Source organism: Rhincodon typus, chromosome 22 (genome assembly GCF_021869965.1).
Source record: "Rhincodon typus isolate 14 chromosome 22, sRhiTyp1.1, whole genome shotgun sequence".
NCBI lineage: Eukaryota > Metazoa > Chordata > Chondrichthyes > Orectolobiformes > Rhincodontidae > Rhincodon > Rhincodon typus.
The window spans coordinates 8,020,753-8,046,588 of record NC_063353.1 but is presented as its reverse complement, the minus strand read 5'-3'; the positions used below and the strand labels follow the sequence as shown (position 1 = coordinate 8,046,588).

Genomic DNA, 25,836 nt, shown 5'->3' with positions numbered 1-25,836 from the left:
TCCTCCAGCTCTACACCTTGTTATCAAAATAACAGAATTGTGTGACACGAATGTTGGCCTGGATTATAACACAGAGCTGGAAGAGTTGAGCCCACTCTTCTATCATTTCAAAATCCACATTTGTTATGCACTTGGAATTGAACCATATTTCCATTTAGCAAAGATCTTCTGCTCAGTTCCTGGTTGGGAGTGTTTGCTGTTTTATCCTAAAGCAGTGCGTGAATAGTGGCAGACATTGTGCAGAGTAAAATGTGATACAAATGCATGTTGACTGGTTATGGCTACATCTGCTGGCTTTGCTTGAATCTTCAGTGCTGTCAGGTCTGCCACAGTTGACGTTAACCTCATATGAATCACCACTCTACCGACTTCCCGACCTTTCAGCCTCCCCATGGGTTCCCATACGCAGTGTCCAATCCTTACTGTGTGCTAAGAACACTGTGAATTCAAGTACCCAGCCAGAATATCCAAAAGACAGGGAAATCTGGAAGGAGTCACAGCTCTTGAAAATAATTCAGATGACAGTATTATTTATGATCTAAAATTCCCTGTTGTTCTCTACTTTTGGACGTGGAGTTTTTTATATATATATATATATATATATATATATATATATAGTGTGTGTCATATTCACAGTGTGGGCTGGAGGAATTATTCAAGAATTCCACTATAGTCAATAGATCTTCAGAACAAATTTGAAAAAAACAAGTGGCCCCTGCTTAGAGAAACGCCTAAATGTTTGCTAAGTTGATGATGCAACACCACATTTCAAACAGGTTTCGTGAGATAATAACAGCAGGAGAGAGGGTCATTCAGACTATAAGCATTTCCTTTCTCTCTCGTTCTCCTTGTTTGTGCCGGGAGAAGCCATTGTACCTGCAGGTACAATATCCAATGTTGTCATAAGGGCTGAGGGTTGGGTTATTTCTTTGTGCTTTACTTATAGTGTGAATGCTGCAGTTAAATATTGAAGCCCGGGGCCAGGAAGTAAGCAAAGAATGGCACTGTTCATGAGTTGCCTGTCAGAGAGGTGTTCCAGAGCCAGACTCCTGCAAAGCAGCAAATGCTTCAACAAACTTTAAAATAGCCATGTTGGTGAGGGGAGCCACCTTCTCTTTAGGTGTGCCTTTTCTCCAGGAACACCGCTTGTAGGAGAGAGAGTGATGAATGTATCTCACGGCATTTAAAGGCAAAGAATGAATGGGGATGCTCTACTTTGCTTAATTTTCCTAAATGGTATGAGGCACAGCAGAGCTTATTCACACTGGCAGCTAGGTCAGCACAGATCACTGCTTATCTTCTCTTCAAAGTGAGGCACGTTGAAACACAGGAGCAAGGCAGATACCATTCAGCTCACCAAATCCGTTCCACAGCTCAGTTAGATCCTGGCTGATCATCAACAGTATTTTCCCCATTGGTCCATATGCCTTGATCATAGAATCCCTACAATGCAGAAGCAGACCATTCAGCCCATCAGGTCCACACTGACTCTCCAAAAAGCATCCCACCCAGACCTACTCCCCTATCCTATCCCTGTAACCCTGCATTTCCTATGGCTAACCCACCAAGCCTACATATCTTTGGACACTGTGGGGCAATTTAGCACGGCCAATCCACCTAACCTGCACATCTTTGGAGCATGAGTGGAAACCGGAGTACCCAGCGGAAACCCATGCAGACACGGAGAGAATATGCAAACCCCACACAGACAGTTACCCAACGCTGGAGTCAAACCCGGTCCCTAGCACTGTGAGGCAACAGTGCTCGCCACTGAGCCACTGTGCCGCTCCTGATGTTATTAGGATGTAATGATATCATTAGTATCCAGAAATCCATTGATTTCTACCTTGAACATGCTCAATGATTGAGCTTCCACAACCCTCACAGGTACAGAACTCCAAAGATTCATCAGTCTTTTACAGATAGATTTGCTGACACCAAACAGCATGCACATCGGCAATAATAGATCTCATAAATATAAGAACGAGGAGCAGAGTGGCCAATTCAAATCCTTGGTCCTGTTCCACCATTGAATACCAATCTCACCTCGGCCTTAACTCCACCTTCCTGCCTAGTCCCCATCACTCTTTGACCTGATACTAACTAAAAATCTGTTTAGCTCCTCCTTAAATATATTCACTGTCCCAGCATCCACTGCACTCTGGGTGTGTGAATTCCACAGATTTACACCCTTTTGAGAGAAACAATTCATCCTCATCTCTGTTTTAAATCTGACACTCCTTGGCTTAATACTATGACTTCTCATTCCATTTACAAGAAACAATTACTGACCTGCTCATTCACGAAAATTGGCACAGAAATAAACTGTTAAACAAAGTCACATTTTTACTTTAACTTTACAATTGGCTTAGTATTGCATGCATATGTGTGTACAATGTGCAATTATCATCTGTGCATTGATGTCAGCAAACATCCTTTATCCTGTAGAACTTTTAAGTCACTAGTTACTAGTCTAATGCTGATATTGGGATGTGATCTTAGCCCAGCAGCATTTCGACATATCCAGCTTTTTAATTGTTTCTGAAATATTTTGCTTGCATCAAAGCATGTTATCTGATTTAATCTTCACTATCTATTGAAAATAAGTACATGGTAATGATCTTCCACCAATAGCTGGTGATAAACTGCAGTTATGTACATTATTTGTTGTGTGGAAAGAAGATCACTGCTTCACAGGACACCTGGGGATAGAAATAATGGACCATGTCATTGGACATGGGCTGACTGCCCCACAGGATGTGAAAACAAAGATTATTGGGAAGCTTCCCATCCCATCGATGAAGAGGGAAGTACAACAATTCCTGGCACTGAGTGGTTTTTTTTCGGAAATTTGTACCAAATTTTAGCCATGTGGCTGCTCCACTGACTGACTTGTTGAAGAAGTGCAGGAAAGTTTAGTGGACACCAGGCTGTCAGAAGGCTTTTGACAGCGTGAAAGCTGTGTTAGCCACTGCCCCAATATCAGCCACACCTAATTACGCAAAGCCATTCAAAGTGGCTATCGATGCAAGTAATGTGGGTATCAGTGCTGTACTCTTGCAAGAAGACAATGAGAAGATAGAATGACTTATTGGGTACTTGTCCAGAAAGTTGAACAGTCATCAACAGAAATATTCTATAGTTAAGAAGGAGAGCTTGAGTTTGGTGTTGGCATTGCGACATTTCAACATTTATATTGCCAGTAATGTGTCTGAGACAAATATATACTGGTCATAACCCCTTAAAGATTTTGGGAAAATTTAAGGATAAAAATTCCAGACTGTTTAGATGGAGTTTATTATTGCAGCCATTCAATTTGAAAATTGTTGACATGGCCGAAAGAGAGAACATAATTGCCAACATATTGTCGCAACTTTGATGAAGGAAGATGGTGGCAGGAAAAGAACGGATTGTAGTTGTGAATGTTTGCATGATTAGAGTCAATGTAATGTATATATATTGTGGTGTACTATAGGTATGGCCGCAAAGGCAGAAAGGTTGATACAGTGGTGCAGAGCAGTCTGCTCAAAGCCAACAGACTGAAGAGCTTGTGAGGCCTTCGGGCTTTTTTAAAAGTTGGAACAATAGAAGCCACCTAAATGGGTGGGGTCAAGCTCCCACAAAACCAGAAATTTTAGTTTTAGCTTTCAGCAGTTGTTGGGTCTTGAAGCTGTTATTCCTCTCTCTGTTACAGCTAAAAGCTGGAGTTCTCTTCCTGCTGCTGGAATTGCATGTGAGACCATCTATGTTACTGAATTTGCCTTTGCCAAGGGTGTGTTTATGGGATGTTACTGGATTGGAATAGTCAATGAGTAGTAGCTAATTTTTTTTATTTTGTTAAGTATTTTGATAGAGTTACAATTAAGCCAATTCTTTAATGTAAAAATGAAGTGTGTTTTGCTTGAAGTTGAGTAGTTTGACTAATTGAATTGCATCTGGAACACCTTGCTCCACAACAGTTACACAAACAAAGGAGAGGTCCGGGATGTGGACAAGTCAGGGCTAGGATTCAGGGTGAGGGTGGGGGGCGCAATGATGGCCTAGTGGTATTATCACTAGACTGTTAATCTATTGACCCATATAACATTCTGGGGATCCTGGTTCAAATCCCACCACAGCAGATGGTAGAATTTGAATTCAGTAAAAATATCTGGAATTAAGAATCTAATGATGACCATGAATCCATTGCCAATTGTTGGAAAAACCCATCTGGTTCTCTAAAGACCTTTAGGGAAGGAAACTGCTATCCTTCCCTGGTCTGGCCAACATGTGACTCCAGACCCATAGCAATGTGGTTTACTCTGGACACTTAGTGATGGGCAATAAATGCTGCCTGGTCAGCAATGTCTTCATCCTGTCAATGAATAATGTTTTTAAAAAAAGCTGTGTAGTGCTCTTGGTATATATTGACAATAAAGCATACAGCTGACAATTTTTTTTATTGTGGCATAACTGCTTATGATTGTCATTTAGGAATAATGTTCAGGAGTGAATTAAATGCTGAAAGTACCCTTCAAAACCTTCAGGAACATTGGGGATCTGTTCTGGATCATACTGCAGTCTCCTGATAATAATGAGTTGAATCTTCATGTGTTTACTGTCACTCCACCGTGTTAGTCCACTTCCAAGTAATGGATGTATGGCATTAGGCCACTAAACGGTGCAAATTAATTTTTTGGGTGCTCCCACTCCATTCAGCAAACAAGCTTATTACAAGGGGTTTGAGTACTCTTAAATTAGGCACATATAATAGTTGTTAAATCCATCAAACACAAGGTAAATATGACTGGCACCACAGTCTGATTCATGTTGAAGCATTAATAGGCTTTGGCAGCAGGGTTTTGAGACCAGCACACGGACTGTCTTAAATAGGGAAAACAGCCATTTGCTTCCTCAATTGGATTACCCTCTGAGTTTGAATTCTGAATGAGGAATTAGATACTTCCAGATTATGTAATTGTCACTCCAGCATTAACAAAAACTGGTTGTGTAAGAACCTTTGCTGATTTTTCATTATTTTTATCCTTTCATCAATTTTTAATTGTAAGCTGGAAATGATTTGTGTACTTGGTGACAGCTTCTGGTAAAGGTAAAGGGAAAGGATTGGAATAAACAAGCTTTGTTTGTTTATGAGCTGGATCTGGAGGCTAATTGCAGGATGACCTTTGAATAAAAAAGTTCTAACAGACATCAGCAACCATTGGAAGAGCATTTATATAAACAGAGCTAATATTAACAAGCTAAGTACCTGGGAATTGGTTCTGACAAGTCTGGAAGAGATCCTATGTTCAAGCAGGTCCTGTTGTTGAATGAAGAATTGAGGCCTTAGGTGGGGTTGATCAGTCTATCAGGGAGGAACCAGAATTAAAGCCGTTTGTTTGAACTATACTCTTCTGAGAGATGGTTCTGGACTGTTGCTGAGACAGTGTGAAGATTTGAAAGCTCCCTGCCTAATCTGATACACCAGCTTCCAGAAGCCCAAAGCATAAAAAGCTGAGTTAGGAGTATTGCTGCTTTCACCTGGAACCCTGATCAGTGTTTCAGAAGCAGCAGTAAAAGAGCCCATATTCATACCTGTGAAACAATGCATTGTGAAATCCACTTAGCTAATCTAGCCAGTTTTGTAAGTTAAGGAATGAATGAAAGAAAATATATATGCTTGTCTGTCTTTTGCATGAATGGTGGCTAGAAACAAAAGGTTTGAGTTTAAAGCACAGACCTTAATCAGCTCACCGTGTTGTTTAACCTTCTCTCTGCTGAAGTTATTGTGTATCTCATAAAAAGTTCTATATTTTGTTTAAGGTACAAAACCAATGTCTGGAATTTGATTGGTTATTGAAAAGTCTGGTTACGACCTACTGGAGGAACTATTTGGGGGTCTTCAATGGTTTAGTTTTATTATGTTGTGAATACAGAGCTGGAAAGGCAGTCTGTCTCCGTGTCATAATAGTTGTCAGACCCTCGACTGGGAAGTTCAAATTAAAGTCCATGCATTTGGTGAATATGGGAGCTTGGGATTTCCCATGGGACAGGTAGCAGGGACTTGTCAGAGCATCCAGGGAGAGAAATCTGTCCCGGAGAATGGGTAGCAGCAAACAAATGTGCCACTGAACAGAGGAGGATCACTTGGGCCTTGCATGGTCCTTCCAGCTACATTTTAAGGGGTATCTTTAGGAGGATTGAGGGATGGCTTAGCACACGCAATCTCATGGATGACAGCAGTTGACTTCAATACAAAGCGGGCAGGGGTGTTTTTCACACACTACACCTGAAGCTAAAAGCGATCAAATGACCCTGCTCTTGACCATCTCCCATCTCACCATTATCCATGCCCTGAAACAACGGCACTTCTGTGATATTTAGTATCCCCCCCGCTTCCAATGGCATCAGTAGTGTTTTGAAAGAAGGACCCTGTCAGGTTTTAGCATGTTCCTAAGCTCCTGATTTCGAAGGGGACCCAATGGTCTTCCTAATGTTGCTGTAACTCACGGTATTGTACTTGTCCAGCCACACAGTTTCCAACACCAGAGCATGTGTTATATCCTTCTGGATAGCAGAATCCACAACGTTGTGGTTGAGAGAAAGAGCCACGTGCAACGAACTGATCCAACTAATGCATTATATGGTAAAGGGCGGAGGAAGGGAAGTAGGAATTATATCAGGATAACGAAGTGCTACGAAGAGTGCCTCAAAGATTGAAATCAATTTCCAACACAAATTTTACTGAGATTATTGTGGACACATTCATAGAGTCATAGAAGTGTACAGCATAGAACCAGACCCTTCAGTCCTACTCATCCGTGCTGACTAGATATCCTAACGTAATCTCGTCCCATTTGCCAGCAATTAGCCCATATTTCTCTAAACCTTTCCTAATCATATACCCATGCAGATGCCTTTTAAATGTTGTAATTGTACCAGCCTCAACCACCACCTCTGGCAGCTCATTCCATACACGCACCACCCTCTGCGTGAAAAAGTTACTCCTTAGGTCCCCTTTAAATCTGTCCCCTCTCACCTTAAACCCCACTTGAAGAAGAAGGAAATAGAAAGAAATCACTTTCATTTAAATAGATCTTCTGTTCAGCACCTCCCAGACCACTTCACGGACAATTTAGAAAGTGAGGGGAATAGAATCAGAGTTTATTATGAACCAAGACCATAAACTAAATGTAAGTAACTATAATAGTTGATACTTTGAAGCTATTAAGTTGCAGAACAGAGTGCCACCTAGTGTGATGAATGTGACTGGTTAAGAAGGAGCAGACTAGTGGAGATAGAGAGTCGCATTTGATGTCAAAGAAGATTAATAAAAAGTTTGGTGATCAAATGATCACTTGTAATAGTCTGATGGGGAGCCTCATTTATTGGAACTGCTACCTTGCAGGTGAATTTGAGCAAATGCATGTTAAAGCGGTAGAGGCATTTAGTTGGGAAGTTCTCCTTTGGTTCCTCCACCAATTTTAATACCACAAAGCAAAAGCTTTAAAAAAAAACAGGTTGTCTGGTTAATGATTCATTATTTTATGTGGCTGGTCATGTACAGATTGCATGCCATATTATCTATATCAAAAGTAAAGTCACCATAGCCCACCTTACCAGACCACAGGGCTGCTTTCTCATTGGAGAGAGAGAGAGACAACTGGTGGTGGTTTAACCTGAGAGTCACTGCCCCTCAGGCAAGGGGAGCCCATCATGGTAATTTCAGCAGTGCAGGAATTGAGTCTACACTGTTGGTAAACCAGCTCTTCAGCTAACTGAGCAAACTGTGTTCATACTTTAACGTATTAGTTGGGATATTGTGAGGTTATGTCAGGTGCTGCAGAGATACTAAAATGACCTCGTCTCCAATAAGTCATCTGTTGGATTTATGTACTGACCATTCCATTTCCAACAGATAGAGGAAATATTATATAAATGAAGAAATGTAGAATGGTTGTGATCAATATTTTGTCTTTAAACACTATGAAGTAAATTCCCAGTGGTCCCAGTGAAGAGGCACAGCCAAAGAGAATGGGGTTCAGAGACAAGTCTGCAAGGAGATATCTAAGATTCCTTCAATAACAGTTTCTTAATGGTGAAGGTGCAGGGCTGAAGGCTTTTGCCCTAGTAACGGGCTCCAACTCCAGACATTGCAAGTTCTGCCAGTATGCTGTGGTGTTGGTCGTTGCAGATTCTGAAACGGAATGGCAAATTAGTTTGATCTTTTTATCGGCATGGTTTTAAACAAATAAGCTTTTAAAGAGAGCCAGTGCTACTACTTTCTTTTATGAAATGCAAAGGTCCATGCACTTGATCTGTACGTATATTTTTTCATACTAAGTCCTGTGTAAATACTTTGAACACCATTATAATGTAACAGCTATTGTTGACTTATGATGGATTAAATACAGCAAACTTTGCCTTAACCGGCTCCCTATCAACCGGTACTTTCGATAAACCGGCAAAGAAAAAAAATCTTTCCAAGACGTGATGCTTCAGTATTTATGCTGTAAATAAAGTATTGCAGTGATGTATATACTCCCGGATTACGTTTCTATTACTTACTGTGTGTTTTACATTGATTTTAGGAGATACGTTGATGTTTTCACGTAGATTTTTTTTTGAGGGATGACCATGTGTGGAAGCTTCGCTTGGTCAGGGTTGTTAGGCGTATCTCTTGATTATCCGTAATATTTAATCAATCGTCGCACTACTGCTCCCACCGGTACCGATTAATAACAAGTTTGCTGTCGCTTTCTTTTATACTGTGGCTGCTGCGTGATTCTAAAGTTTTCTAACGTGCATGTCTTCATGAGCCAAACCTAAAATAATTAACTGGGAGGCTAAAAAGTGAAGGAAGATCAGAGTCTAGAAAAGCCAGCAAGCATAGTGGGTATGCAATTTATTAATTGAAGCAATTATGTTTGTATAATATACAAACCAGGCTGCAGTATTTTCCTGGTTTCTATATTTTTCCGTTGCATGATGGAGTTTAATATTTCTGTCATGTGTTGGACAGTGCCGTGCAAATTGTTGCCTGTGAAGTTTCAAGATACGTCTGAGAAGTGGAAATGCAGCAGGAAGCTGTGCAAATAAACATCACTGAAAAGTTGCCTCTGAGACCGTATTTACACAGGCAGTGAGTGATGGAGACAAATTGGCTCAATGTTACTACATTTTGGAGCATTTGATGGTGATGTGTCAGGACTGGTAGATGATTACCAGCTCCTTCTAGCAGACTGCTAATGGCCTCACAACCTCCCTTTGCTTCACTTAATGGCTGAAGTAAAACCTGAAGAAATGTTAATGGAAATGAAGGCTTAAAGGTTCACTTAGTTAATGACTGGCCTTGCTCAGTCAAATAAATAACAAATAATGGGTTGCCATGAAGTGTTTTGTATTTGAGAGACATTTTGATGTCGAACCATATCTGTTTAAAAGAAGCTTTTCAAATAGAAATGTCATTGAAGGTGTTTGCCATTTAATATAAATTATTCCTGACAATAGTGGGATTTATTCAGTCAATCACTGGACTATTCAGGCAAGAAGAGATCCCAGGTTTGATCCCAAAGCTTCTACTGCGTGACAGAATCATGAGGAGGTTTCATTCTAGGGGGAGTGTTTGGTATTTTTTCATCTGAATAAGATGATGGATGGACATGCAACAAATTGTATTCATTGGGATATTTTCAAATGACGTCATCTTGCTGTTGCCTGAAGAGTCCAATCTGTGGGCAGCAACTCCTTTTGAAGTGGTTTTCAAGAGGCATTTCTTCTGTTGCTTTTGGTGTTTGCGCCTGTTACCAAGCAGCTTAGCCACTGACTATCATGGTCAGACACACACTGTGTATGCCTGAAATGTCGCCATTTTCCTCAGTTACTTTCCTATCACTTACTGTCTCCGAGGTGCAAAAATCAACATTTCGGGTCTTCATGTCAACTGGCAGCTACCTTTGGATGGGGCTTTAATAAATAGGGTCATCAACCGTCCAGCATTATTAGAGTCATAGAGATGTACAAAATGGAAACAGATCCTTCAGTCAACTCGTCCATGCCAACCAGATAGGCTAAATTAATCTAGTCCCATTTGCCAGCATTTGGCAGGTATCCCTCTAAACCCTTCCTATTCATGTACCGATTTAAGATGCCTTTTAGATATAGCAATTTCACCAGTCTTCATCTGGCAGCTCATTCCATATACGCACCACCCTCTGCACGAAAAAGTTGCCACTTGAGTCCCTTTTAAGTCTGTCCCTTCTCACCTTAAACCTATGCCGTCTAGTTTTGGACACCCCACCCCCCACAACCCTGGGGGAAAAGACCTTGGCTATTCACCCTATCCATGTCCCTCATGATTTTATAAACCTCTATCGGGTCACCCCACAGCCTCCGAAGCTCCAGGGAAAATAGCCCCAACCTATTCAGCCTCTCCCTATAACTCAAACCCTCCAACCCTGGCGACATCCTTGTAAACCTTTTCTGAACCCTTTCAACTTTCTCAACATCCTTCCTAAGGCAGGGAGATCTGAGTTGAACGCAATATTCCAGAAGTGGCCTAACCGCTGTCCTGTACAGCTGCAACACAACCTCCCAACTCCTACACTCTCTCAATATTGTGGTATTTCAAGTGGAGAATTATTCACAAGGCCACTGCTATCGACAACCAAAGAGAAGAATCATAGACCATTGAACAAAATTTGTATTTTTTTAAAAATGTTGTTTATATGTTTTCATTAATTAATGACTAAAATACTGGATACTGAAGCTATTTGGCTAGTGGTTAAGGTTAACCCTATATTGAATCAAAGTGTGTGTTTGCTTTCTAATGGCTACGGGAAGGTGCTGGGACAGGCAGATCAACCAGTAGTATTGAGGGTGAGCCAAGGGGTCATGTGATTAAACCTCCATGTTTGCACTTAACCCGTGTTGGCAACTCTGTTGGGAGACCAAAATCAACCACAGCAAAAGGTCTTATCAAATAGGGAATCTCATAAATGTCAAATGAAAGCAGTACACCTTCCATTTATTTAACAGTTCAAGTGAAGTTAATCAGAAGAGAAAAAAATACCCTTTTCCCAAAATCTAAAAATGAAGATGTTGGTGATGTGTTGCTTGGCTTTCAATAACTAGATGCAGCAATATTCCAGCAAACCAATAGATTTAGATTTAGATTTAGATTTATTTATTTGTCACATGTACTAAGTGTAGGAATACATAAGTACTGCGAAAAATGCATAATGTCGCCATTCACTGGCGCCCACTTGGTTACAAAAACCAGAATTAAAAGACTTAACAGAGCCAAAAGGTAAGGAAGAAAAAGAAAACTCCAGACCTCAGAGCCCCCAAGTCCCATCTCTACAATGGTTTAGGCACCATGCCAATCGCTAGGCCATAGTCACCATCTTACCGGCCCACTCTTGCCATCAACCGCTGCTGCATCACTTCACAATAGAATTGTAAGCCTCATTATAGTTGGCACTAGTCAATGTTAAACAAAGGATAACGTTGTAAAGGGAGCAGAGAGACTTGAGTTGTATAAGGACAACTTGTTGAAAGTGGCAAGGCAGCTTGAGAAATTAGTTAAAAAGGCAAATGAGTTCTGGTATTTAAAAGAGAGGCATAAGAGCATAAAAACAAAGATGTTATGATGAACCGTTATAAGATGTCGTTGATGCCGCAACTGGAGTATTGTATCCCATTCTGAGCACCACTGTATAGGAATGATGTGCACTCTTTAGACTGAGTGCAGAAAAGTTCACACATATGTCAAGGGTTGAGGGAGTTTGCAGTTGTTTTCCTCTGAGAAGCCATGGTGGAAACAGAATTTATTAGAGGTACATAAAATAATGAAGGGTTTGGACAGAGTAGATAGAGCGAAATGGTTCCTCATGGCAAAAGACTCAGGAGGCAGAGACAAAGACTCAATGTATTTGGCAAAAGAATTAAAGGTGGTGGGAGAATGAATGGTTATGCAGTGGCTAGCATCTGGATTGCATTGCCTGAACAAGTAGTGGAAGGGGATTCAATCATGGCTTTAGAAAAAGAATTGGACAGTCACGAGAAGGGAAGGGAATTGCAGGGCCACAATGAAAGGACAGATGAGTAGAACAAATCAAACTGTTGTTGCAGGGAGTTGGCATGGGCTTGACATTCTGAATAGCTTCTTTCTGTGGTATAAGAATGCTATGATCTTTGATATTCACCAGCTCTGAAAGATCAGCTTTTATTTCTCTGTTGTATCCAAGGATCTTTCAAAAGAAGAGACGATCTGGCTTTTATTAAGCAAACATAGCATTTTTGGGGATTGTGTGAACATGCTGACCAACAACCCTGTCTGTGCCACTGCTAAGTGAGTTGGTCTCACATGATGGTTAGAGAAGTTTCATTATTTCATTCATTCAGTCATGGGACATGGGCATTGCTGGCATTTATTACCCATCCCTAGTTGTCCTTGAAAAGGTGGTGGTGAGCTACCTTCTTGAACTGCTGCAGGTAGACCCACAATGTCCTTAGGGAGAGAATTCCAGCATTTTGACCCAATGACAGTGAAGGAATGGCAATGTATTTCCAAGTCAGAATGGTGTGTGGCTTGGAGGGGAACTTACAGGTGGTGATATTCCCATGTATCTGCTGCCTTTATCCTTCTAGATGGAAATGGTCATGGGTTGGGAAATTGCTGCCTAAGGATTTTTGGTGAATTTCTGCAGTGCATCTTGTAGATAGTATGCACTGCTGCTACTGAGTGTCAGTGATGGAGGGAGTGGATGCTTGTGGATGTTGTGCCAATCAAGCGGGCTGTTTTGTCTTGGATGGTGTCGAGCTTCTTGAGTGTTGTTGGGGTTGCACCCATCCAGGCAAGTGGGGAATTGTCAACAGGCTTTGGGGATTGCATTGGCTCTTTCCTGGGATGAGTCTTGTACATATTGAAAAATGAATGGTTTAGTAGTCTTGACGCTGTACAAACTGTATCAAGTTCAATTCTATTAATCCAACTGGGTTAACAAGTGCATCATCCTTTATGTCCCAGTGTAGAATACAAGAAATAAGAACAAGGGAAGACCATGTTGCCCATTGCAATTGGTCTGCCATTTAGTTTAATGATAGTTGATCTTGTGCATGAAATCTTCTTTCTTGCCCACTTCCCAAAACCACCAATCCCCAGAGGATCCAAAAATCTGTCTAACCCATTCTTAAATGTATGCAACAGTGGAGCACCCACTTTTGAGTAGAACATTCCAAAGATACATGATCCTTCAAGTGAAGTGATTACTCACTCTTAAGTAATCGTTTCCTTATCCCAAGACTTTGCCTTTATGTTTTAGATTCCTACCCAGCGGAAACAATCTTTCCACCCTCTCAAGACCCTTCAGAATTTCACGGATTTCAATGAGATCACCTCCCATTGTTCCAAACATCTGAGAGTATCGAACAGTTTACTCAATGCTCTCATTCCCAGGGACCAACCTAATGAATCAGAAAATAACAGACTAAACAGTTTTTGGTAAACCTATCTATTTAAGATTACATAGTATCTTCCCTATTTTAATAATGTTGCTGACACTAAATAATGGCAACACCAACATCATAGTAATTTTCTTTTTTATATTGTTCAGGCATTGAGAACAGCAAAGGTATTGTGATCTTATCAAGACCATCTTCCCTGCAGTCATTGTTCGAGTACCTAGATCTTAATCATTTTAAATGAACGAAGTTTAAATGGGGAAGGAAAGGAAAGAGTTAGGACAATAATGTCTCATGTAATTGGCATCATGTTGTCAGGTAATTGGGTTGCATTGATGAATTGATCTCGAATGCAAAACTGAGCTCATGTTCTGCCTGTGGTTTAAAAGCTAATCAAAAACTTCAAATAAAAAAATTTGCAATACAGTTGTACTGCAACTGATATAATGTTGTGAAGAAGCTCACATCCTAATGCAGCAATTCCAATGTGAATACATGGTTTCTGGAGTCAGGGTCCTACCTCTCATTGAGGTAAAACATGTGGAAAAAGGCATTCACCACCCAATTTAACTCAACAGGTTGAATTTAGTCAATGGTAACATTGCGAAAGATGCAAATAAGGAAACCAGTTAACCGAATGTTTGTTGGGAAACTATAAAATCCATTCTTAGCTATCTAAGAGCAGGACATTTAGAGAATCATAAAACAAACAAAGTCTCCATGATTTTGTGAAAGAGAAATTGTGTTAAGCAATTTTGTTGGTGTGCTGAGGACAAGCAAGGTGGATCAACAGAGTGGTAAACTTGAATTTCCAAATGGCGTTCCATAATATGCAGATTAAATATTGCTTCATAAATTAAGAGCTCATAGTATGAGTAGTATCATATTAGCATGGATATAGGACTTAGTATCTAAAAGAAGTAGAATAGGGATAATTTTAGGTTGTAAAATAATAAATAATCATGGAGTAATTTTCAGTTTGGCAAGACTTGAGAGGTGCTGCAGGAATCAACGCTGGTTCCTCAATAGTTTGCAATCTACATGAAAGACTTAAATGAAGAAAATGACGGTATTGTTGCTAAATTTGCTGATTACATAAAGGTAAGTAGGAATGTAAGTTGACACGAATATATAAAGGATTTACAAAGAGATTTAGAAATGTTAATAGCACAAATTGGCTGTCGGGTATCCCACAGTACAGAACTACACCTCTAAAGTATTTGATTGGCTGTAAAGTAGTTTGGCACATCTGCACATCGTGAAAGATGCTACATAAATGCAAATTAAAGGACTCTTGTGAGCAGTGATAAAGTCCCTCCCTCTGAGCAAGGAGGCCTGGGTTTAAGTCCCAGCTGTTCCAAAGGTGTATCATTATGTCTGAACAAGTTGATTAGAACATATCTATAAATACCATTTATTTTGGGGCAAAAGCATTTTCAAATATAGAAAAAAATGAGTATTTCGTCTTGCGAAAAAGATTGAGCAACGTTTCAAGTGCGTAACAGACAGTTCTACAGATCCCACATTGTGTTGGAACCACATGCTTTATTTCTGGAGGCAGGATAGAAACATGACAAGCTGTGTCAGCCATCCACTGTCACACAACGGAAATTCAGAGAAACTAGCAGACTAACCAAATGTGTCAGAATGGGCAGTCTTATGGAGCACTCTATAATTATATGACACCTGAAGAGAGGTGAAAGCATCTAATTGCTGTAGGGCTGATGTGATATGGATGGCATTTAAGCAACTGCAGGTTACTAGAATGTAGAAGCTTGGTGTTGGGTAATGCTAGTCATTGTCAGAACGCTAGAAAATAATTCCAGTGAAATCACAACAAAGGATGCTTTATTGGACAAGAAGGGAAAATGATGCTATTCCCCAGTGGTTAAGTAGTGGGGCATTTTGACAGGTTGTTGAATTATCTTCAGAATTTAGTGAGTATTTTACAAAGAGAAAATGAGTTGATGGAATTCATGATAGGGTGGATTGTCCATAATTTGCTGTAAAAGTAGCATTGATTGGTAGATTGGTCCTTTTCTCGAAGATTCATTTTTTTTATTCAATTCACATTCTTGTCTGGAAATTGTTACAAATCTCATCATTGAGTTTTCTGTTTGTGTTTCAAAACGAGCAGTTTGGTAAAAAGAATGGGCCCACAATTATGTGAGGTCATTATCAGCATTGCCTTCATCGGAGCAGCAACAATGATAGTTTCCTCAAGTCAGTTTTACATTATAAATGAAGTTAGTCTGTCAAACCATTAGCCTTGGCTCAGTTGACCTCGCTGTCACCTCTGAGTCAGAAGGTATTGCATTCAAGTCTCAAAAGGACCTTCAAACACTTATTCCAAGATGACAAAGCAGTGCAACACTGAGAGAAGGATATTCATGTTAGATATTTTATTTGGGTAATGTTCAAGTTTTGTGATTGTAGTATCAGTGTTATTGTTCATGTGAGATAATGAACAATTATTTTGCATTTATGTTGCTGCTTTTGTACATCACATAATAATTTGCAGTTTAATTTGAGGAATTTAGCAGACAATATTGGTTACCTGGGAGTGATCACTCAATAATTATCTTATCCAGGTGGTTTGAGTAAGAGTTTCTCGACCACAATTTGAATCCTAAGGTGAGACCATGCCCTTGAAGTTATTCCTTTGTTACATTGACTTTTACAAAGTTCTGTGGGAGTTAGGAACCTGAAGGTTCATAATGCCACTTGCTGCTGTTGACAGATATGAGTTCAAATGCAGGAGTGGGGCCCATTAGTAGGTGACTCGATCAGTGAAGTGCCAAACATCATAAGTTTTTCCCATTAATTGTTAGTATTTTTTGAACGTGTACTGATAGGTTATCCATTTGCTAGTTTCCTTCTTAAAATGGAATTGATACATTTAGCTGTATCATAAGCACTAAGTGGCCTCCTCCTGTGCTGTTATTTCTATTACATATTGGAACAAAGGGATGGAAATTAATTGTTTTGTTCCTCAAATCTGCTCTGCCATTTAAACAATAATGTCTGATTTGTGCCACAACTCCATTTATCGTCTTGTTGCCATATCCCATGAGAGTCTGTGCCTCTCAAAAATCTGCTGAGCATAAAACTTCAACATGTCCAACCACTGACAGCCCACAGCAGAGACAGTTCCAGAATCATTCTTTTTTTCTTTCATGGGCTGTGGGTACCATTAGGACAACCAATTACTTTATCTAAAGAGCATAGAGGAGATTTGTAACAATTGCTGATCACTGTCATGGTCGCTGTTACTAAGACTAACTTTATTGTATTCCACATTTATTAATTGAATTTAAATTCCACCAACTGTCATGGTGGGTTTTGAACTTGGCTTCTGTTTTACTCGTCTTATGAAATCCGCCTACGCCACTGCCCCCAGTAATCATGTTTGCCACTTGTACGATGTGAAATCAATAACTCTATACATTCCAAAGTGTATCGTACAGGGTTCTGAAGAAGGGTCACTGGACCCAAAACGTTAACCACGTTTCTCACTTGACAGATGCTGCCAGACCTATTGAGTTTCTCCAGCAATTTCTGTTTTTGCATGTTGTACAGGACTGGTTTTAATTTATTTTGTATGGTTGTTTAAATAATGGTAAGTAATTCAGTCCAGTCTGTGAATTCACACTGTGTTCTGGTCACTCCTCTTGACTGTTGCGCTCCTCCTAGACAATCAGACTACTTCTTCAACATTGCACAAGACTTGCAAACTTTCCCGTAATTAAATACGGGGAAGACTGAAGCCATTGCTTTTGTTTCATGCTTTGAACTCGATTCCCTAGCCCCCAACTCTATCCACCTCCCTGGTAAAGCCTGAGAGAATTGAGCAAGTTTGTATGTAGCCTTGGCATCACGATTGATTTCGAGATGTAGTTCCAAACTCGTGTTCATGCTATCATTTAGACTCCCTATGTCCAACTCCACAACATTGCCTGTCCTCACTCCTATCTCAGCTTACTTGCTGCTGAAACCAAGATTCATGCCTTTGTCACTTCTGGACTCAACTATTCCACACACTGCTGACTGGTCAGTCTCGTACACTGCACCCTTTCTAAACCTGAAGTCATTCAAACTCTGCTGCCTATGCCTTAACTGGCAACGAGTCGTGTTCTCTTTTCACTGACGTACATTGGCTCCTGGTAAAGCAGTGCCTTGTTTTGTTAGGTCCCTCCACGGCCTCGCTTGCCCCCATCTCTGTTATCTTCTCCGTTTACCCAGCTCATTGATACTGGGATGTCTGCACTCCCACTGTCTTTGAGATTCGCCTCCGGTGCAACTGCACCTTCAGTTACCCAGGCCCCAACCTCTGCACACCTTTCCACCTCTTCACCTCACTGTCCTCCTCAAAGAATCTTTTTTAGAACTACCTCTCTGACCAAGGCTTTGGGTCATCTGACTGACCATCTCCTTATGTAGACTAGTTCTGTTCTCTGTTTTATAATAACCCTGTGAAGCACTTTGTAATGTTTGATTATGTTAAAGGTGCTGTAAAAATATAAATTATCATTACTTGGTTAAGATATGGTGCCTAATGCGTACAAAGTAGAACTGCCTATGTAACACAGTGCATACCTTTGGTTATTTTCCCATTGACCACAAATCATTTTAAAATCAGTATCTTATGCTTTAGCATTGAGAGAAAAAAATGTTCCATTTCCTGTGTTTCATTGGTCTTAAATAATAGCTTGGGATAAACAATTGAAGCCATCATGCATTTACTGGTTTCACTGTAGGCTCCTATAAATCACTGACTGTTCCAAATCTCAGAAGGCAGTCTCGAGGCGAAGATAGGTGCCTGGAATATGTGCTTTCAACCAGAGTTTGTCTTTTCACATGGCTTTCCTCCAATATGTTCCAAGCCAAATCTTGAAAATGTCTGTGAGCTGTACTGACCTCCACCCCCACCTTGAATAGAAGCGAGTCTTGAGACTCCATTGCTGGTCCCTGCTGATGTAAGTGGCTCCAAAGGCTCTTATAACATTGAAGAATCAAAACACAGTTTGGCCTTGCCTTCTCATTCCTGGTTTATAGATATATTTTTTCTTAAAGAGACATTGTGTAAGTTTATTAAAACCCGAAGCAAACTGGTTGGAAAATGGCTTGACAGGCACATCGATTAAAGCATGAAAATCAAATGAAATCAACCAGGTAGCACGCCTAAGGTTTCATTTTCAAGGTCACAGAGACACTGCAGAGGAGATTGACCAGAATGGTACCAAAAGTTGAAGGATTTTCAGTCATGTGAAGGGACCAGACCAGAGAAATTGGAATTGATCTCCATGGAGAAGAGAAGGTGGAGGCAAAATTTAAGTGAAGAGTTTGAAATAATCAGTGACTGAAAACTTGGAGATTCTGCACACTGTCAGCAAGGGTCGTAACCAGAATGCACAGATTTCAAAGTGAGTGGGGCAAAGAACCCAAATAAGACCTTCATTGAATGTCAATAAGTTGTTAAAATCTGGGGTGTACTGCCTGAAATGGCAGTGGAAGCAAGTACAAATTTTTAATTTCCAAGGTATATATTTGGATAGGAAGATTTGTCAGGATGTAGGGGAGAATGGATATAGCTACTAATTAACAGTCTTTTCAAAGACACAGCGCAGCAGCACAATGGGGTGAGCACCCTTCTGCTGTGCATCATTCCATGCAGGAATGGATCTCACCTTCTCCCCCTTCTGAGGGATTTGAGTTTGGAAAGGATGTGTTTGGTGAATGAATGAATTGTAACCATCAATATTAACCATTTACATGCTGCAATCCAGCCAGATTGTTTTTCTTAAATAAGTGAGGTGTTAGTTTTATTATGATGAAACCCACTTAGGTAAAAATATTAGAAATATGAAAATATGAGTTGACTTCCTGAACTTGACATTAGGATTTGGCCTTTTGACTCTTGATTCTCTTTATTATGGCCTAGTGTCCAGTAATTAACTCAATGCTCAAATGATAATGCCATGCATTGGTTTAGCTGTTGTTCATGTTCAGGCAGAGGAGCCTGTGAAGATCATTAATATTTGTTGATTGAATCCTATCTTGCAGGCTCAATAAACTTCTAAATCTCTGCTGCCCTTATCCAAACTCGACACACACAAGACCCATTCACCCATAAGCCCTGTGCTTACTGAGTTACATTGACTCGCAGCAGTACCTTGATGGTAAAATTCTCACCCTTTTTATTTTCAAATACTTTTATAACCTCGTCTCTCCTAATCACTGTAACCTCCCCCAGCCCTTCATTGTTTCTGTGCCCCATCAACTGTGGTCTTGTGTACCCCCAGTTTTCATTGCCCCTTGCTACTATCAGCTGTGCCTTCTGCAGCGTAATCCTCCAGGATTCTGTCCTCAGTTCTGTCCACCTTTCTATTCCTCTCTCTACCTTTTGGATGCTCCTTAAATCCAAGTTTGGGCTTAAGTTGAACAAAGAAGGGCTGTTGCTGGCATGGTCTGGACTGTCTATTATGTATGACTTGGTTTGTCCCATTCTCTTTAGCACTGGTTCAGTTGGCAATCCTTGTCTGCTTCACTGTACCAACAATCTACATATGATGTAGTAAAATAATACCAATTCTTTATTGATATTATGTACATTACTACAGTCTAGGTTCGAAGCTTATCTCTCTAAGGATAATATGTTACTTTGCTTTGTGTCCAGTTCAGACTTCTTTGACTATATCATGATTGCATTATCAATTACATCACTGGCCAATTTACATTAATGTCTTACTCCACAAAGCCTATCTCTGACCAAACTTTTGATGATCTGTCTTAATGTCGACTTAGGTGTCTAATTGTCATATTTTATTCCTGAGGAAGTTTTACTATGTCAAAGGTGCTATTATCTTAGTGGAAGTTGTTATTGGATATCAGTCTCCTAAAATTACGCTAGCAAATGTCTGCAAATAATCTATAACAGGCAAGTTAAAAGATAAAAACAACATAATGGATATGCAAAGTTATAGCTTTAAAATCTGTCGTCTCCTACCTCTTCTTGCTCAGCTTAATTCCGGTCTAACCATTAACATTTTTGCTTTTTTCTTTATCAGGAGTAAATCAATTGCTTTTAGCTCTTGTCTAGGCCTCACTGCCCTGGTCTTTACGTCATTCATGAATTGTTTTGCTTAATAGCACATTCTTTCCAATCAAAAGCAACAACTTTAAATGTGAATTGTGATGCCCTTCAGTGATTTCCCTGGTAACCCAATGTTAAGACTTGGAGCATTGAATGAAACCGTCCAGAAATGCAGCAAGGAAAAGTCTGAAATTGATCCCCACTTCTGATGTTTGAGATTAACGTCTATATGAGTTACAAACAAAATAGCGACAAATAGCTTGTCTCCTCCACCATTACCATTCCACCCCACCCCCACTCCACCCTACTCTCTCATCATCTAACAAAACTAGAGGAAATGGTTACAGGCTATGACAAAGGAGAAAGGCCTAGTTGGTTCCCATAATAGTTTTGGGCACGTTTGAAAAGTTTGGTTATAAGAAGGAACTGCCAACATTTCAGGCTTTTCTCTTTGTGGCACCAAGGTTTCTGACAAAGTGCCCAGTACCCGAATAAATCCCATCTTTGAAGGATTGCGTGATGAATAACTTTCAATGATGCTTCACACTTCTAGGAACGGGGATCTTATTGTTCTCTTTACGTCCCTTTCCACAGCTGTTTACACATCCTGGACCTTAGTGCCCTCAGATGAGGGATGCTGTGTGATGGGATGGGCATTTAATTGGTTGACAGTGTGGTAGTTGGGATAAATCCCCTCATTTGCATCCGCCTGATTAAATGAAGAGTGGGAAGACTCATTGCCTGACTCATTCCCATTGGGAAGACTCCTTCCTGTTCATTGTTAAATGGGTAACCAATGCACTCTATTGTAGTGTCCAGAACCATGAAATGTAGCCTCGGGTTATGTTGTTGGACTGAGATGAGAAATGTCTTTACCTAGATGTTGGTGGACTGTGGAATTCTCTAAAACAGAAGGCTGTTGAGGCCAAGTCAATGAAAATATTTAAGAAATGAATAAATAGACTTCTAGAGGCTAAAGGCATCAAGAAGTAGCGGGAGAGAATGGGAGTATGGCATGAGGATAGAGAATCGACTTTGGCCATGTTGAATGGCCAATCAGCTCGATGGGCTGAATGTCCTTCTCTTGTTCCTATATTCTACGATTCTGTCTTCCTGCTGCCAGTATCCATCAGTGGCAAGTGGGAACTTCAGTGGATGAGAAGCTCAGAAGGCAAGCGTTGCCTGCAGCCCTCCAAGCTTCAGGGAGTCCCTCCACACTGAGTGCTCAATGCCCAATTGGCACGCCCAGCATTAGGATAGAGAAAAACTTGCTGAAGCCTCCCCGCCTTCTCCATGATCCACTTGCCCGCTGCGTGATCCTTGATGATCCTGGGCTTCGGTTAGGTGCATTACCATCAGCGCCCACTTCCTTTCCTGGTGGCGTTGCTCAGCAATGTAGAGCTGCTGGACTGTGATTGGCTGGTAGCTTGCAAGAGTGAAATTTGTATCCCAGGGGTCTTTGAACCCAGGGAAGACCAGTTCCGGCTGAAGTTCCTCATTGCCACTTAATTTGACAGAGTGGGCAAGATCCTCCTCAGCTACATAACATTCCACCCTGTCAGTGAGCATTGTTCCTTGTGACCATTTCTCAAGAACAGTGCGCACTATATATATATAGACTTCAATTGTCTTGAATGTGGAAATCTCAGGTTTAGGGCATGATTGGTACAGACTAAATCCTCAATAGTGTTTATTTATACTAAAGCCAAGGTGCAATTAAGAACAGCAGAAATACCAGGCCTCTACATCATTGGTTCTGCGAAGGATGGCACATGGATAAAGTATCCACAATGAAGAATGCTTTTTGCTGTATTCAGACTGGAAGAGAAACAAACCTCAGCTTCTTCTCTGTGGTCTGTATTTTTGGCTTCAATGTGAAGGCAATTTATTGAGCTATAGCACTGCCATTTGCTGCTTCAAACTGTAAAATCTCCACATTTTGCATAAAACAAGTTAAATCAATGCGTTGCCCACTTAAATAGAATGCTGTTAGTTACCTTGCAGAATCAAATCTTTGTTTCCTCTGCAGGCAAAGTGGAATAATAGAAGTAACTAGCTCTTGGACCCGGAGAAAGCAAACGCACTCACAGTTTATGGGTCATATTTTGCTTTAAAACTGACAGCTGAGCTTGACAATATAAAAACCGAAAGAACTGCGGATGCTGTAAATCAGGAACAAAAATAAAGTTGCTGGAAAAGCTCAGCAGGTCTGGCAGCATCTATGAAGAAACAAATCAAAGTTAACGTTTCGGGTCCAACCGGACCTGCTAAGCTTTTCCAGCAACTTTGTTTTTGAGCTTGACAATATCTCCGGTTCCTAAACAGAACGGAGCATGTCCTGGATTTTTCAAGGTGAACACCACTCTGCCAGCTCTCAAGAAGCTCGACACCATCCAGGATGAAGCAGCAGCTTATCTTGCACTCCATTTACCACCTCAAACATTTACTGTTTCCACAATTGACACTGGTGTATACCCTCTTCCGACTGCTCCTTCCAAATTGTCAATCTCCACCACCCAGAAGGGCAAGGGCAGATGAGACATGAAAACATCACAAACTGCAAGTGCACTGGAGGCCAGTGTGTACCTGAACGAGTGATAACTGAAGACAGTTCTGATACCAATTGATTTGTACTGGTGGTCCTAGGGTCAATATCCTCTCTCAAGTGCTAGCCCCGAGATGACTGCCTTTGAGAATCTACTTAAGTGACCAGTGTAAAATATTCTTCAGCTCAAACAACCAAACCAAAGCAAATATGAATGTTAAAGCTAATAAATTCTGTTAAAGAAGGATTCAGACAAATCCATGTTGTGTTCTTCATCAGTCTAAAAGTGGAAAGAGCCATTAATGTTGAAACGATTCTGTGACTTGAAGACGTGTATTTTGTCGTTTCTTTTTTTAATGAAGGAAGGTTGAGAGACTTGCAGAGCAGTCTGCTCAAAACCAATAAACAACTTAAGCGGCCTTGGTTTTTTTTTTGAAAGTTGGAACAATAGAAGCAGCCAGAATGGGTGTGGTCAAGCTCCCACAGAACCAGGATTTTTTTAGTTTTAGCATTCAGTAGCAGTTACCATGGTCTTGAAGTTGGATGTGGAAGCTCTTATTCCTCTTTCTCACACAGCTAAAAGCTGGGGTTCTTTTATTGCTGCTAAAATTGCATGGGAGAAAATCCATTTTACTGAATTTGCCCTCGCCAAGGGTGTGTTTATGGGATGTTACTATACTGGAACAGTTAATTCATAGTTAATAATCTATTATACTTTAAGTTTTCCAATAGAGTTCTTATTCCAATTTCTTCTTTTCTTGTTGTATTTTAACTATAGTGTATGAATAAATTGTGCTTTGCTTCAAGACTAATCGTTCGACCAATCAATTTGCATCTGGAAAGCAATGACTGGCATTTACTTTTAAAACAAAAAGAAGCTAGGGTCTAGGCTATCTCTTTAATATATTTGGAGGGGATTTGGTCTGGTCTATAAAATGTTGCAATAGGCAACATTATATTGGAACACGGCAACTTAACTTTACCATAGGTCGGTGAGAATTTCTTTCGAATATCTCAGACACAGCTGATACCATTTTAAAAAGACCAATAGCTGTGTTGGATTGTTGAGGCTTTTAGAAGCAATGTATAATTAGCCTCCCAATGTAAATCTATTTTTAAATGTGCCACTTGATTGCCAAAGATAGTCAGACTTCATTAATTTCACAAATTATGGAAATTTGCCTGGAAGAGGAATTTCTTCCTCATGCAGTTGGCAGGGTTCTCTAATAACATATGGTTAAATTATAATAATTTAGGGATGATTTCTCCAAAGACATTGCTGTCTAGTGTCTGGAGGAATTTACATAATGTAGCAATGATTATTAAGAGACCCATTGGCACAATGAAGGAAAGATTGAATAGAGCTTGGAATGGAGAATTAAGAAAAGCGAATGATGAAGGCAGAATGAACCATCAAGAGGGAGATGTTCTCAGGAGAACCAAAGTATGAATAAGAATGACAAATGATTTAAAGTGATGTGTAAACACAGCAAGAGTGGCGTGAGAAAAAACGTTTTTCACTTAGCGAGCTGTTGGGGCCTGGAGTCTACTGTGGTGGAAGGAAGTTTGATTGAGGCGTTTGAGAGAATATCGGATGAATATTTGAATAGAAATAGTGTTCAGGGATATGGGGAAAAGACAGGATATTGGCTGAAGGTAATAGACATGGTGCAGATATGATGGGCCAAATGGCCTCCTTCTACACAGTGAAAATTCTGTGATGTAATTTGAGATCAAATTATAGAGCTAAATGAATTCATTTATGGTGTATTGTTTGAAATTAGTTGTAACCTATAGTTTAAGCTTGAGTTCAAATGGCAACTCATTGAAGGGAGATAAAACTGACTGGTTATATTGTACCACAGTTCATCATCATTCGTCTTGGTTAACATCTGGATCATCGAGAGAAAGCAACATCCTAACTCCATATTGTGGAATTAGTTAACTCATTTAAATGAAGATTAAACAGGCAGTTTGTAATGTACTGGATATAGGAAATTCATCTGAATTAAAAACAGTGTTTATGCATTTCATTGAAAGAAAGGTTAGTAAAAGTTTGGTAGAACTTGTTAGGCTACTATTAGTGTAGTGATGTATTTACGGTCCTCATTTTTCTTTCAGTCTACAGGCACCAGTGTCACTGTTGATATCGCTGTGATGGGTGAGGCCCATGGACTAATTACAGACCTTCTGGCTGATCCTTCTCTGCCTCCCAATGTCAGTACCTCCTTGAGGGCTGTCAGCAACCTCCTCAGCACACAACTGACCTTCCAGCCCATCCACAAGCCCAGAATAAATCCATTAGTGTCATTCAGCGAGTCCTACGCTGGTTCTGACTCCGAAGAATGCCCGGGAGAGAAGCTCGCAATCCCAAAGGTACACCAAGCGATGTTAACTTCCATTTACAATATGTCAGTCGCTAGTTCGCAACAATCACCATGTGCTTGTGCTTGTGTTTCTCCTTCTACAGTCTAACAAATCCATTTTTGACCCGTACGTGGAAGGCTTAAAGCAGTAATAATGTGGAAATTGAAAAATTATGATATAGCTCAACGGCAGTGATGCCAATCCCATGAGGGGATTATGAGTCAAGAGTCAGAATTTTCTAGACCTTGAGTTCTGTCAATGAACAGCTCATCCATTTCTGGAGCTGGACAGTGGGAGGCGATGAAGATCTGCTGGCTGCTGGCACCATGTTAGGGGGCCTGATTTGGGCCTTACAGCCAGGGACGACAGGGTGCCAGGGACAACAGAA

General features: G+C 40.4%; 1 protein-coding gene across 1 annotated transcript in view; it reads left to right on the top strand.

Moving 5' to 3' along the window:
* Positions 1-25,836, top strand: part of pde3a (phosphodiesterase 3A, cGMP-inhibited) — a 453,119-nt gene that overhangs the window by 325,271 nt on the left and 102,012 nt on the right. The window contains exon 3 of the mRNA XM_048610478.1: positions 25,203-25,457. Coding sequence (XP_048466435.1) covers positions 25,203-25,457 — 255 coding nt within the window. The remainder of the gene's footprint in view (positions 1-25,202; positions 25,458-25,836) is intronic.